General features: G+C 43.2%; 2 protein-coding genes across 5 annotated transcripts in view; one reads left to right on the top strand and one right to left on the bottom strand.

Annotated features, from left to right (window-relative positions):
* TPMT (thiopurine S-methyltransferase) lies at positions 1-10,946 on the bottom strand. Of its 3 annotated transcripts, XM_027887930.1 has the most exons (10): positions 10,838-10,946; positions 10,218-10,379; positions 9,353-9,445; positions 8,162-8,294; positions 7,623-7,675; positions 3,827-3,901; positions 2,918-3,003; positions 1,876-1,920; positions 1,014-1,099; positions 1-693 (listed from the first exon to the last, which is right to left on the bottom strand). In XM_027887930.1, exons 2-10 carry the CDS (start codon positions 10,355-10,357, stop codon positions 481-483), a joined length of 924 nt encoding a protein of 307 aa, XP_027743731.1. In that variant the 5' UTR covers positions 10,358-10,379; positions 10,838-10,946; the 3' UTR covers positions 1-480. The 3 variants fall into 3 exon arrangements, with proteins under 3 accessions (XP_027743731.1, XP_027743732.1, XP_027743733.1); XM_027887931.1 differs by lacking the exon at positions 10,838-10,946 and having other exon boundaries at positions 10,218-10,627; XM_027887932.1 differs by lacking the exon at positions 1-693 and having other exon boundaries at positions 966-1,099.
* The window catches only part of KDM1B (lysine demethylase 1B), a 23,081-nt gene continuing 20,745 nt past the window's right edge, over positions 10,934-13,269 (top strand). Inside the window, exons 1-2 of one of the 2 annotated variants that reach the window (XM_027887929.1) lie at positions 10,949-11,011; positions 11,206-11,266. The gene's annotated coding sequence lies outside the window, so the exon portion shown is untranslated. Of the gene's footprint in view, positions 11,012-11,205; positions 11,267-13,269 lie in introns of both variants that reach the window. The other variant, XM_027887928.1, reaches the window with a different exon arrangement.

Genomic DNA, 13,269 nt, shown 5'->3' on the forward strand with positions numbered 1-13,269 from the left:
CTTCTCTGCACTTGCCTTCAGTGAGATTCCCTAGGTTCCTCTCTGCTCAGCTCTTGAGCCTGTCCAGGTCTTGCTGAATGGCAGCACAGCCCTCTGGTGTGTCAGCCACTCCCCCTAGTTTTGTATCATCTGCAAACTTACTGCAGGTATGCTCTGTCCCTTCACTGAGGTCACTGATGGATAAGCTGGACAAGGCTGGAGCCAGTACTAAGCCTTAGGAACACCACTTGCTCCAGGCCTCCATCTAGATTCTGTGTCACTGATCAGAATCTGCTGAGCTCCGCCATTCAGCCAGTTCTTTAACCACCTCACTGTCCACTAACCCAATCTATACTTCCTGATCTTGCCTATGAGGACGTTATGGGAGACAGTGTCAAAAGCCTTGCTGAAGTCCAGGTAGACAACATCCACTGCTCTTCCCTCATCTACCCAGACAGTCATCACATCACAGAAGGCCATCAGACCAGTCAAGCATGATTTTCACTTGGTAAATCCATGTTGACTACTCCTGATAACCTTTTCCTCCACGTGCTTAGAGATGACATCCAGGATGGGTTGTTCCATCACCTTTCCATGGATTGAGGTGAGGCTGACTGGCGTGCAGATGCCTAGATCCTCCTTCTTGCCCTTTTTGAAGACTGGAGTGACAGTCTTTCCTTCAGCCCTCAGGCACCCCCTCCTGTTCTCCACAACCTTTCAAAGATGATGGAAAATGGCTTAGCAGCCAGAAGATTTGAATTGATATGTAAGAAAAATATATACTTTAATAATGCTTGTTTGTGCATGGAGTTTAAGAAAATCTGTGCACATACCAAGGCAGTGAAGGCAACTGTGCAGAAGAGCTGACTTTGTAAGCAAAATGGACAAAAATATTCCACAGGTAATTTTCTGTACACTAGAGCCTGCTTTAAGAATGCTCCATTTTAAAATGTGAGGTAAAAATAAAGGCAGGATGGGAGGCAAGCTATTTTAATTAATTTTAATCAAGCTACAAACTTTAATATATATAGCACCTCCAGAAAATAATCTAGTCCCCATTGTTTATGCCTTTCTGAGAAATCATCAACTTTTTCAAGACACTGAATTTCACAGCAGTTGCCTGAAAAAAAGGAAAGAGTAACAAATTGGTGAATGATTAGTCAGTGAAAAATGAAAACTGGCCAGAAAAAAATAAATCTTATCCACAGATTTCCTTACAGTCCCTAATGCAGTGACATAAATGCACTTCAGAAAACTTGCCTGTCTCTTTTGCACTGGGATGTAACTCTCTATACCAATGACTCACTGCATATAAACACTGCAGGAGCCTCAGAAAGTTGTAAATTAAAGAGCAATTTTAAAGCATATCAGAAGGAACTTTTAAAATTAAATGTCTGCCATAACTCCAATGTTTATTATTTTAATGGATTTGAGCTGTGCACTTTTAGCATTTTCTTTGTGTAGCATGTTACTTCTTTTTCTTTTTCACAAGAGTACAGAAGAAAATGTAGCACTGGTCGGCCTTATATTAAAATCAGGGCAGCAGATTGATGAGGTGCAGACAAAGACTAAACGGTCAAGTGGGACTAAGAGAGCAGCTACAAGATCACTGAGTGCAGTATGAAGCCTGGGAGAATAAAAAAGATGCCACAGGGAGGCAAGAGACAATTTGTCTCTCAGGTTTTCTTCATATCCTTTGGAGAGCTGAGAATTTTCCTTCACAGCAAAATCCCTGTGGCTAAATGGTATTTATTTTTTCTGGTATTTTTCCATGACTCCAGCCCGTAGATAAGAAGCAAATAACTGTATCACTCGTCACAGGGCAAGGTAGAGGCATATAAACACATTTATGCATTTTGGAAAAAAATCCTAAGTGTTAGCTGAAATATTACTTACCAAACAAGCTTTTAATTTCAGATTCAGGAACATAAAATGGGGGGCCTGAAAGAAAAGGGGTGAAGCTAATCACACAGGAGACACTGGAAGAAGACAATCATTCACACTGCAGTAGGAGAGCCAGCCCGTTCACGCACAACACCTGGCCTGTAATTGGGCCCCAGGATGTAGCACCATCAGCAGCAACCAGAAAACAACACAACCAAGGACCTGTGGCACCCTGGTGGGCCACCAGACAACTTCAGGTGTTGCTGCTGCATCATCTCCAACCACATGCAGGGAATCATGAATGTGACGTGGGTACAACCACTCTCAGTGTGCTGTGTGAATCCAGCCTCGACCTCTTCATACTACAACGTCATAATTAAAGCTAAAAGTTGAACAATGTGAGAGGGAAAGCAATGAATTAAACAAGACCTATTTTTTTCAGGGATAATTATGTTGAGGGGCCCAAAAGCAGCAAGAAATCTCTTTCTTTTGTGTGCTAATAATAACAAAAAATATAATCTTTTAAAATACCTCACACTTCAGTATATAATATAAAAGGAAAGAATACCTTATGTTTTTATAAAATTCCACCTCTTCCAAGTATATTCAGAACAGGGTAATGAGTGGGAGAGAGGCACAAGATGGGCAACACTTGGTAGCAACAATTTGGTAGCAAGCATTGGGTAAACAGTGCAAAGCTGATGTTCTTGGGAGTGTTTCAAGCTCCTGAGGCCAGACAGGATGTTACTAAGCATTCACACTTCCAGCTTCATTGTTACAGCCACACTTCCAGTTTCATTTTATTGTTAATATGCCATGTCTGTCCTCAACTTACCCTTAACACGTCTGAATGCTAGAGAGAACCCAAATTTAGTCTCAAGCTTGGTCAACATCTAAAATTTTTAACACACAGTTAAACTGGTGTGATCAGCTAACAAAGCTAGAGAGATAAAAAACTTGGGGAAGATACAAATACATATATTACCCCTATATACAAGGTGCTTTTTGTATTAAAGCACACAAAATCATAATGTGAACAGCACAAAGTTCTCACCTTTGTGTTTGTTTGGATCATATGAAACCGTAACAAGGAGATAAGAAGAGTTCTTCTCCATTAGGTTGATCATCAAACTGGCATAGCTGAAAGGAGAAAGTTATACTTATTATATATATATATATATATATATATATATATATAACATATAACTTATGTTATTTTTGTAAAGCATTCAAGCATAGCATTCAATATACTCAACAAAAGAGGCAACATGCATTCCTATGCATTTGAACTGAACTGCACAGAGACTAAACAAAATTTAGTTTGAATTTCAGGAGCACGAAATTCATGCTACACATGAAAAACTTCAAGTAAGGTTTATGTTTACTCCTCACAAACAAGTATTTATCCTTTTTTTTGCATATTCAGCTCAAAACTAACAGACAAACCAAGTATTCATCTGTCACAGTCTACAATACAGTACACAATACAGTACTGATCTTTTAAAATTATTGTGAATTCAAGATTATGCATCTAATTAAAAGATCCTGGCAGTAGGTTAAAACTAAATTTGGGTTGGCTACAGGCAAGAACAAAAATTTGGAATCAAGGGAAGCAAGAAGAAAAAGAACACAGAGAAAAGAAGCAGATGTGGTGAAAGGGAAATAATAGAATTCAGATGAGACTTGCAGCTCTGCTTCTAATGGGTTGGAACAAACCGCATATTTTCCCACCAAGAGGCGGGGCGGCTTCCTGGAGGAAGTTCACAGATCTCGAGTACAGCACTCTGCGACGGCAGCAGATGCTTGCGGTAGAGAAAAAACTTGTAGAAAAAAAACTTGTAGAAAAAAAAAACTTGTGTAGGTTAGCCCTTTAAATGAAAGAGGGCTCATCAACAAGTGGCAGGAGGAGAAACCTGTCGCTGCATACATCAGAATAAAGACAATACCAATGCAATTTACTAACCGTTGTCTGTCACATGGGTTCACAGCCACAAGAGCTCCTCTGTCCCAAACTCCATCGAACTTGCCAACTATTGAGCTATAGGGAGATAAGGAAAAGGCTTAAGAAGAGTAAAAAGGCATCTTCATCTTTAATCAGATCCTTTTGTGAAGTCACAAGGACGCAGAAAACCCGTGTGATCTGGGACTCATAAAACCTCCCTGGTACCTGGCCTTGCTGTGGTAATAAAAAGGTGCTGGAACTGGTCGGTGTTTCCCAATCATTAGGGGGTGCTGAGACAAGGCAGGGAGGAAGTAATGTAGCTTTAACACAGTCAGGCTATGAGTCTGGGTGTTTGGTAATCACACCCTGCTGTCAGCCCTGAAGTAATGCTAACATGTACTCAGCACATCAACCGTTCTTGACCACCTTCTAAAACCCATGCATGATTTCAAATGCAGGCTAAGGAAGGTGCCTTGTTGCTTTACTATCGTTGAACTCAGCACATTCAGTAACTTTGGACACCTCAGCTCCCAGCTACATGGCCAGGACAGTTAGCTTCAGCTTTCATTTTGTTTAATGTTGGAAAAGCTAAGTAAAACTGCTGTTTGCCTCAGTGGAACACTACCACTGACATTATTTTTGCTTCTGGTTATGCTGGCAGATGGTTTCAGTGACCACCCCAAACCTGCAAGTGGGCAAGACTATAAAGAAGTGCCTTTATTGATGGGTGGCAAGAGCAGTCAGGGTGACACTAAGATAAGAATATTTGGGGCATGAGGAAGAGCCTTGTTTCTGGTAATTATTAAAAAAGGAGTTTGGAGAATGAGGTAGTAATAATGTCAATTGCATAACTTTAAGGAAAGTTTGAATAGGTTTACTTAGTGAGAAAAATATGGCATGGAATTGTGCAATACCTTTTGGCCTACTGGGAAGGCGTCAGAGTTCAATTGCATCACCTCTGCCTTCATTTGTGTACTGGTTTTGGCTGGGGTAGAGTTATATTTCTTCCTACTGACTTTCATGGGGATGGATATGTTTTGGATTTGTGCTGAAAATAGTGTCCATAAGACACGGATGTTTTGGTTCCTGCTGAGCAGCTCTTACATCAACGCCTTTCTGCTCCTAACACCATGATGTGAGTAGGGTGGAGGTGCACAAGAAGCTGGGAGCAGACACAGCTGAGACAGCTGACCCCAGCTGAGCAAAGGGATCTCCAAACCATATGGTGTCATGCTAAGCAAAAAAAAATTGGGAGGGAGGTTTGCTAAGCAAAAAAAAACCAGGAAGGAGGGGTCACTGCTTGGGGCCTGGCTAGGCATCAGCTGGTTGGTGGTAGACTACTGTTTTCATTTGCACCACTTGTCTTTCCAGGGTTTTATTTTCCTCTCTCTTTGGTCATTGATTTTTTTTTTTTTAAATTTTTCTTACAATTTCTTTTTAAAATTTATTTTGAATTATTAAACTGTTTTTATCTCAACCCACAAGTTTCTTTCTCACTTTTACTCTTATGATTGTCCCACGACAGGGGCAGTGGGACAGCAGCTGTGTCGTGCTTCGCTGCGAGCCAGGGTTAAACAACGACAGCTTCTCTCTGCCCACTGCTATTTTCATTGCAGTGGCATTGCTAAGTCTCTGGCATCTAACCTAGAAGCTGATCCTGTATTTCCCACTCTACTGAGATGAGACATGACAACACTTTTAAGTGCTGACTTCTTTTAAAGTTTGCCAAGTCTAAGCATCCAATTTAAATAACCACCCCCCTTAACTGAAGGGAGATTTTTAAGGATACAGTTAAACAAGCAATGGCCCTGTGGAGCACAAAGGAAAGTCTAGTGGAGCAGGTGATAAACTTGATCTTCTGAGGCTTGGAGGCTGCTCACCTCTCTGCATAGACAAGTCTGCTGCATGACCTCAGGCCAGCCACTGAAGTTTTCTGCACTCGGTTTTTGTTCCCAACTTTAATCTGGTCTAACTGGAATGGCGGCGGTGGCTCCATCCAGGCATTTCACGTATTCTACTCCCCACAGATTTCATCAGGGCCTACAGTCATCGCAGGCTGGAGGCAGGCTCATGCTGAGCCTTGCCCAGATCTCCTGGTTGCCCAGACCTCAGGACCTGCTGAGTGTCTGGGTGCTCCTTGCCCATCTGCACATCTGCAGTTAGGTACTACTACAACTAACAAAATTTAACACTCAAATCAGAAATTCACATACTGGCGGAAAACCCACTGGATTTAAGGCACAGACTTGTGAATTTCTATCTCTGCATATGTTTAGTAGTTTCAGTCAATGCAATTTTTTTACTTTTTTTTTTTTTTTTAAAGTCTTGCAGCCATAATTGTATTAGGAGGTACAATGGTTGTGTAATATAACTGTTTTACATACGCCCCAGAGCTCCCACAAAGAGCAGTAATTCCTGTTACTCTTTAACTAGCAAGAGTCTATGAAATGACCCATTCTAACAAAGGTCAGGAGCACGTCTGAGTTCTCCTCTAATGAATGCTAGGCTAATGGAGATCAAAAGGACCTGTTAGTAGGCCAAGCTCAGCAAGAGAGAAATAAGTTTAATTTCCATAATTACTGGGTAATTAATCAAATTGTCTGTACACAGAAACTGGAAGAGTGTGTGCATTTTTCTAGTCATGGGTATTTGCTGACTGCTTAGCGAATGCAGTTCATTCTGCATCCAGAACATCAGTCTGCCAATTTATTTTGCCAACGAGAAACTATACACTGGATCCAGTAATATGCACTGAAATTGTCACTAATTACCTAATTGTGTTCATTTCAAAGTACAATTCCACCACGTTGTGATGGAAGTTACAGGTTTCACCACACTACTTGCTACAAAACTTACAATTGAATTTCTCAAAAATTTCTGAGAAGCTTAAGTAATCTCTGAGAAACTTGTCAACTCACAGCAAGAAGGATTTATAGGGATCTACACAGGAGTACTACACTGCAGGGGCAAGGCAGGGGAGGAACCAGGCAGTATCTACAAAGTCACGCTCATAAACAGCCCATCTGTTCCAAGGCACTCACTTTGCAGGCCTAGTTACACATACACTACTCAAACCAATTGGAGTCAGCTGCAGGAGAAGAAGTCTTAGTAAAGGTTCTAGTGGCTGAAAGACTTTGGACTCTAGTAATGAACAGTCTTCCAATTCATGCAGATTGAGGGGAAAAAAAGGGACTGTACTGTAAAAATCATGTCCTAGTGTCCTAAACTACCTATTAAGCCTATATTATCTACTAGCTCTAGAAAACCCGTTGAAGTAAAGACTAAGACTTGACCTCCTTCTTCTTACTGAACAGTCATGGAACAAATTCTTGTTCCTGACAGTTGTTTGTAAGAAAAGCAAACGAACACAAAAAGCTTCACCAAAATATTATAATCTAAGGAAAATCATGTCTGGGTAAGAAGTGCAAGAGGAGGGACACCTCTGGGTATATTCTCTTTACTTTCATAAAGCTACTCCGATTAAGGGATAGTACTAGTGTTTTGCTTCATAGAATTCATCAATAAAGTCAAAGATAATTTGGTTTTACTGAAAAGCAAATGTGTTTTTCTAGAGCTTTCACAGAACAGCTTTGAACAAGAAGCCCATTTCAAGATAATTAGTTGGCATTCCTAACAGTCAAAAACAAAGTTTTTGTTGGAGGCTGGCTCTTTACATTTCTCATACAAGTTAATGGGATTTTTTTGAGAGAACTTGACAAACCTTTATGTCTGATTCAAGTAAAATAATGGCTGTATTATGACAGTATTAATGCATGTTCTGTTATATAGAATTGTAAAACACACTGTGCATTCCTACCTGGACAAATCATAAATACTGCAGCAGTACAGGGAAATGTTGCCAGAAGTACTCTACAATAAAAAGCGAAGGAAACAATACTTATCAGCAAACTATCTTTAAATATGCATGTATAAGTATATATTTATATTTTACACCTTAAAACACACACATATACCATCTTAAAATATACATTTATGTGTAATGGGGAAAAATTGTGAGAAATATTTTTAGTTTTAATTTACTGAGGTAATTCTCCTGATCTCCTCCAGAGAGGTTCTAGCCTATCAAGATACGCAACCGTCCAATTTTAAAATACATTCCCCTTACATTTCCTCAGGTGCCTCACTATCATAAGAAAAGAAGGCCAAAGTTGTAAGTTCAAATGAATAACTTCTCAGTCCAAAATTGCAACTCAGAGCTTCCTTTCAGACCTCTTCAGGAGAGGTGAAAGATTGCCAGTAAAACAGAGGCATAAAAGCAGAATGACTTGTTTGCTCAGTTATGCCTGCGTTGCATGATTAATGACACCAGATTATTTGACAATGCAGGAAACACACCTGGAACATTTTTCCTCCTGAAATCTCTGGGACTGGCTCCTCATAATAAGGCAGACTGTGTTCTGAAAAAAATTCCTTCAGTGCTTGCTCGCTGACTTCCACACCAACAACGTTGTGTCCCATGTCCGCCAGCCTGCACACAGAAGAGAGAAGTGCCAAGTTTACGTGAGGCCCACAGGTTGGGCCTTTACCAAAAGTGTATCTCTCACGCAGCATTTATTGACTAGGGAAACCATGGTTTTGGGATGCTCTGGCAAGTCTAATCCTGACTTTCTGGACCATTCACATTATATCGAACACCTCCCCTCCATGATCCGAGCTTAAATTAGCACCACTTGACATACAGTTCACAAGGATTTAGGGGCTTTATTTAATTTCAATGAACTAATTATTTATTTCTATGAACTGAATGAAAACAGGTGATCACACAGAGGAACTGTCCATTTCAGAAACGTGTTCTGCTCTGAACCGCAGCAGCTGAGGCGCGTTGTCCACCCAGCTGGCTCTGTGGCTTGGCAGGAACAGGCAGCGAGTTATGGTAACCTCTGCACTGCTGCAGCCCAGTGCAACAGCAAAATGTGTCAGAGCCTGCAGTCAGCCAGGAAAGTAGTTACTGTGATAAAATCTGGTAACTGGGACTAACTAGATTCCTTGAGGATGCAGTTCAGTCACAGTTTTTTGGTTTGTGCCACCCCCTCCAAGAAAAAATCACGGACTTATATAGGCCCTAATTACAAAATAACCTCCACCAAAAAAAAAAAAAAAAAAAAAAGGTAAAAAGAAAATAATAAATGTAAAAAAAGAGGAAGTTATATTTAGCCCAAAACATTTAAATTCCCAGCATGACATGCTACCTGGTCTCTTGAAAATGTGCTCTGGCACAACCAACCAATTTAAGCTGGCATTGCTACCAAAACGAGCAGTGGTAAGGACTTCAGTCACTCTGTCTGCCATAAATTCAGCATTTCCAAAGCTGAACTCGGGACAATGAGGAGGACTTTTAGGTTAATCCGTATCCATCCCATTTATGCTACTATGAAACCAAACTTCCTCCTCCCTTCAGCTTCCAGTGACGCTGTTTTCCTACCAGTGGAGATGCGGCACATTTCCATTGGCCAGTATAAGGTTGGGAATTCCCCCTCTCCCTCCCCATATCAAATGAGATCTTTGCTGTTATAATCTGTGTTTTACCATTTCATCTCTACTGCTTTACCACAAAGTGGGAAAAATATCCGCAGTCCACTTCTGCCATTTAAAAGAACATCCAGATACTTCTGGAGGAGCCTGCAGAAGAACAGACACGTTTTACTTAACTCTGCAAGTATTTGTGCTGACACATTAAAGACCAAGTGCTACACGCTGGGGCAGGTAGCACACAAACTGCATGACGGAGCACAGGTTTTTAGCTCAGCCTGCTTTGTGCCATTAGAAATAAAAACATAAAATAAAAACATTCACCTCCCATTCACTTAGATAGTAAATTTCATTTCTGTCAGAAAGTAACACATTTATGGTTGCTCTATTTTCTGTTTGTCTTTTCAAGTAAGCAGACCAACCTGCCCACCTCTAAGAGGGGCTTAACAGAGAGTTTAAACAGAATGATTATTGAACTTCTGTATCCATCAAGTCACTCCCACAGGACTTGAAAGACTACATAATCAAGTTTGCTTTCTTAGGTCCCTGCTTTCCAGTGCACAGTAGTTGCTTCGATGCCCTCTGCCTATGTTTCTCAGGCCTAGGTTTCACAACTTATGAAAAGCAGTGCAAAGCTTCTACATCAGAAAATTTCAGATTTTTAGCCAAGCTATCCAAGCTTTAAAGCCTGATTCAAGAGTAAAAGTTCTAAACCAATTTCGATACTTTCCTCTGTCCTTTTTTTTGACAATCGTAGGTCACAAAAATATGTATATTTATTTTAGTTTCAAGCTGTGCCCGTATAAAATAATTTTCCTTTTGCAAATGTTCCATTTTCAATTAGGAGTTTTTCAAATGAGCCAAGTCATTAATTTCACAGCATTTCTTAAAACAGCTTAGGCAGAAAAGCGAAGTCACGTACGGATGCCCTTGTTCCTTGTGAAACCCGATGTTACCCATTTCCCATTTTTGTAGCCATTCCTCCTCAGTCACCACTCTCTCTTTCTGTGACCCAATATCAGAGCCTTCCAGGAGACCGGATGCATCCGCTGAGTGGTCCATCGTCTCCAAGGAGTGCTAGTAGCTGTGAAAAATGAGAGAAAAATTATCCCCACCCAGAGCACGGTTTGGAATTGGCTCTTACTTCCCCGAATCGAACAAAAATTCAATGCATCTGAAAAGAGTACAGTTCGGCGACCATCGCAGTGTAGCTGTACAGAACACGACAGAGCACGCTCTTGCTACCGATGGCTTCAGGCAGACCCCGTTTCCCGGGGCGAAGCCGGCTGAGCGCGCCCTGTCCAGCACTACGGGATCGCCGGTAGGGCCTCTCCCTTGGCACCCATCTGGAAGCCCCCCCCTACCCCGGTAGGTGAGGAGGGAGGTGCCGACACTTCTCTCCCTCACGGGAAACCCGCGGGCAGACGGCAGGGGGGGCCGGCGGCTTGGGGCCGGGGGGTCCCGCCAGGTGACCCTTCGGGGCTCAGCACAGCCCCCCTCGGCGCCCCCTCAGCGTCCCCGGCCCGGCGGCAGCGGCGGTACCTGCTCGGCGGCGGCGGCTGCGGGTCCCGCGGGGCGGCGGGGCCGGGGCGGTGCCTCCCCGCCCTTCCCCTCGCTACGCACCGCGGAGAGCGGAAGCGGCGGCAGGAGGAGGCGGGCTGAGGGTGCACGGCACCGGGGAGGAGGAGGAGGATGGCGCTGGGGATGGCGGCGGCGGCGGCGGTGAGTGACTCCCTCCCTCAGCTGCAGCGCTCGCCGCGGCGCCGCCTGCCCCCTCCCCGGGGCGGCGGGGCAGGTGCGAGCGCTGCCCCCGCCCTCACCTCCCCGCTTCTCCCTTCCCTCCCCCTTCCCTCTTTCCCTCCCTCCCTCCCTTCCTTCCCTCTTCTCCACCCTTCTTCTCCCCGCTGCAGCTCTAGCAGGAGGCGGCGCGGACACGCGTGGATGTGGTCTCCGGGCCCCGAGCGACCCGAGGTGAGTGCCAGGCTCCGGCCGCAGCACCCGCCCCGCCGCCGGCCGGCACCCCCAGGGACCTCCCCGCCTGCCCCGGTGACAGCCCTGAGGGGACAGCCCTGCCCCGGGGACAGCCCTGCCCCGGGGCTCCGCTCGGGTCCCCGCTCCCACCGCCAGCTGTCACAGCGCAGCCCGGGGCGGGCGCTGTCACCCGTGGCCACGGGGCTGGGCGCCGGCGCTTTACGCGAGGCTGAGTTTTAGAGGTGTGCGCGCTTCGTGGTCCGCCCTGCCCGTGTTAATCGGGCTGCTCTCGCTTCCTCTCTCTCTCTGTCAACGTGTGTGTGTGTGTGGTTTCTTTTTTTTTTCTTTTTTTTTTTTTTTTTCCCCTCCTCTCCAAAGATAAACTTGCTGTCAACTGTGCAGGTAAACCCCACAAAGCTTCCGAGTATAGGCCATGCATTACAGATGGATGAAACGTTATCAAATGTGACAGTGTATTATGCATCTCTTCTCTCCTTTAAAAGGGCTTATTTTCTCTGCCGGTAAGGTAATGTCTGTAGGATAGGATGCAGAGTCACATAAATGTTAGTAGACTAAGTCACGTCTACTTGTTCTCTAAAAATTGGTGGTTTTTTTCTGGGGGGTGTTTGGTCTGTGAGAGGAAGTGGGGACAAAGTGGCATACAGCCTTAAGCCGATCTCTTTTTTTCTCCCTTTCTCCCCACCTTCTGCCTCCCCCTCCCGCGATTCTGTACAACTGACCTCTGCCTTTCAAAATGGGAGGCCTCTCAATGTGAAATATTTTTACCAAACCTACTAGTGACTGACAAATGCTATTTTTTCTGATCCCCTTATATGCAATGAAACGGCTGCATGTTATTTTACCTTCTTGGATAGAGGGCCTGGCAGCAGCAGCAGCAGCAGACTGTGATCACCTGCTGGCCACCAAAATGAGTCTCCTGGTGCCTCGCTCAGCGCTGAGGTGGTTTGTAGCTTCCAAATGTAAGGACAGTCATGTCGGAATAACTATCTACAGTCAGAAGCTAAGGTGATACAGAGAGATACTTTGTGTTACTGATCCAGAAGGGAAGCTTTAGGGGAAAAAAAGCCACCATTTTCTGGGGTGCTACACAGCAGTTTAGGGAAATGTCATGTAAATGAAACCAGTTGGTTTTCTTTTCTCCCCTCTCCAACCTGATCCACCCCTACAAAGTGGTAAGTTATGGTGAAGTGATGCCTTTTTTTTTCTTAGGTAAGAAAGGTTGATTTAATTCTTTTTTTTCTCCCTCTACTGAGTTATAATTGGAGGGAGTGTGTGCAAAAAAAAAAGTTTATTTTTATATTGGGTTGTCTGAACTTATTTTTTACTGATGTGAAATATATCTGCTTTACTTGGATATCATGTGATTTCTCTTCTTTCCCCAAATAATTTCTTCTATCTCAAGATGCGAATGAGGCACCAGTTTACTTGATTTACACCAGCTTAATTTGAAATTTTGTTAAAATTCCCATTTTCTCCTCCTGTTACCTTAACTTTGAGCAGAATTTCTGAACCAAGATACTGCTGCTGTGTCCATCACTAATAGCTTGAATAAGGAAAATGCAGCCTGGAAGAAGGAGAATTGAGAAGTATCATATATACATATATATATAAAAGAAACATAATTACAAACAGATCCCTATTACAACAAGATAACATTCAAGATTCAGTGCTGTTGTACAAGGGATTTATTTCCACTTCCTTTCTCTACGTGGTAGAGCACTCGTAGATTTAATTCTTCCCCTAGGCTCTCTTTATTTGTGCTTTACTCCCTGTGAAAAGAATGCCTTTGATACTACCATTTTAAATATGCTTTCATATTTCTGCTGCATACTTTCTCACACTCCATGCTTTCCAGTTTATGTGGTAAACTGTAATCTTTTCTGCGTTCCTACCAGTGCAGTCAAAGACAGCCACAGAGCCCTCTCATGCCATTAATCTTTTATTTTCTCCTATAGCACACATTCCAGTCACCTAAAATTTCA

This window comes from Empidonax traillii, unplaced genomic scaffold, assembly GCF_003031625.1.
Source record: "Empidonax traillii isolate 1590-97213 ecotype Southwest subspecies unplaced genomic scaffold, ASM303162v1 scaffold225:size1387458, whole genome shotgun sequence".
Taxonomy (NCBI): Eukaryota; Metazoa; Chordata; class Aves; order Passeriformes; family Tyrannidae; genus Empidonax; species Empidonax traillii.